The sequence below is a fragment of the Eimeria tenella genome, genomic scaffold (assembly GCF_000499545.2).
Source record: "Eimeria tenella Houghton genomic scaffold, Eth_scaff1650, whole genome shotgun sequence".
Classification (NCBI taxonomy): domain Eukaryota; phylum Apicomplexa; class Conoidasida; order Eucoccidiorida; family Eimeriidae; genus Eimeria; species Eimeria tenella.
In genome coordinates this window covers 219-1868 of record NW_013544114.1, presented here as the reverse complement: position 1 = coordinate 1868, position 1650 = coordinate 219, and the positions used below count along the sequence as shown (strand labels likewise).

Genomic DNA, 1650 nt, shown 5'->3' with positions numbered 1-1650 from the left:
TGCTGCTGCTGCTGCTGCTGCTGCATGCACCGCGGGCAGCAGCTCCCAGCACACATCCACCAGCTGCTGCTGCCCTCTGCAGACAACAGCAGCAGCAAACAGACCTCGCCCCAGAACGCAGTTGCAACTACACAAGCACAAGAGTTGCTGCAGCAGCAGCAGCAGCTCAACGCCCATCGCAACAGCGCTGAGACATCCTGCTGTTTCAGAGCAGCAACAGCAGGGAAAGAATAAAGAAAAGTATACGTGATAAGCAGCAGCAGACTATTTAAGTGTCATTTACTTGTTTGATTATTTAAATAAAAATAAACTTTTTTGACTCACTTGGAGTGCCGCACGAGGTGTCTGTACACCTGAAGCGCCGCTGACTGAACGGGCGGCGCCCGGTCCTCCAGCAGCTGCTGCAGCAGCTGCTGCAGCTGCTGCGGCTGCTGCAGCAGCGGAAGCTGCAGCAGCTGCTCCTGGCTGCCCGTCCGCAGCAAATTTGCCAGCACCAAGCATGCGCTCTGCAGGCAGCAGCAGCAGCAGCATCACTTGCAGCAGCAGCAGTTGCAGCAACAAAACAGCCAGACACAGCAGAAGCAGCAGCTGCAGCAGCAGCAGCTGTAGCAGCAGAAGCAGCAGCAGCTGCAGCAGCATTTGGAGCAGCTGTAGCAGCAGCAGCAGGCTCAAGTGGTGTTACCTTGCGCGTATCCGTCTGGAAATCTGCTGCTGCTTCCACAACGAACTCCTGAAGCAGCTGCTGCGTCTGAGGTGTATGTACACTCGGAGCTAGGAGCTTCCCCAGCACTCTGCATGCAACAGTTTGCTGCAGTTCATTCCGTGCTGCACCTGCTGCTGCCCAGCAAGCAGCAGCAAGTCCCTGCTGCAGCGCAGGGTCCTCTACGGCTTCCCTTGTGTTCACAAGCACGTGCTGCACCACCTGTGGACCGCAGCAGCAGCAGCAGCAGAAGCAGCAGCAGCAGGACTGGAGGCAGGCAGCGCACACCGCCTGCAGGGCAGCAGCAGCAGCAGCAAGCGTCTGCGCAGCAGCGGCAGCGAGCAGCGCTCCAGCAGCAGCAGCAGCAGCAGCTGCAGCAGCAGCACGGACGCACCTGCAGCGCCACAAGGGGAGAAATGGCAGTGACTCCTGCTGCTGCTGCTGCTGCTGCTGTGCTGGCTGTGGGGTGTATGCACAGCGCAAGCTCGCCCAGAAGAGCCTCCACGCGGCTCCGCGTGTGCAGCGCAGCAACAAGACCCAAGCAGCAGCGGCAAAGAGCAGCAGCAGTGGCGCCAGAAGCTGCTGCTGCTGCTGCTGCCAAGCACTTCAGCAGCGTCGCCTGCAGCTGCGGCAGCAAAGCCTTCACGTGCATGCCCGCCCGCAGCAGCAACGCCCTGCAGCAGCAACGCAGCAAGTGCAGCTCTCCTCACAAATAGCACCGCGCAGCTGCAGCAGCAGCAACTGCAGCAGCAACAGCAGCAGCAACTGCAGCGGCTGCAGCAGCTAGAACTGCAGCAGAACGACTCGCAGCAGCTGTAGCAGCAACTGCTGCAGCAGCTGCAGCGGCAACGACTGGAGCAGCTAGATCAGCAGCCACTGCAGCAGCGGCAGCAGGAACTGCAGCAGCTGCAGCAAGAGGCTCCCTCCTGCGCCTCAGCAGGCCAAGACCG

The 1650-nt window shown here is 60.4% G+C and overlaps 1 protein-coding gene across 1 annotated transcript; it reads right to left on the bottom strand.

Moving 5' to 3' along the window:
• Positions 1 to 324: 324 nt before the first annotated feature.
• Positions 325 to 1352, bottom strand: ETH_00015155 (uncharacterized protein; the record flags this gene model as incomplete). Its single annotated transcript, XM_013379255.1, has 3 exons — positions 325 to 506; positions 683 to 922; positions 1095 to 1352. Coding segments are annotated over 3 exons (680 nt in total), but the record flags the coding sequence as incomplete, so codon positions are not given.
• Positions 1353 to 1650: the final 298 nt, after the last annotated feature.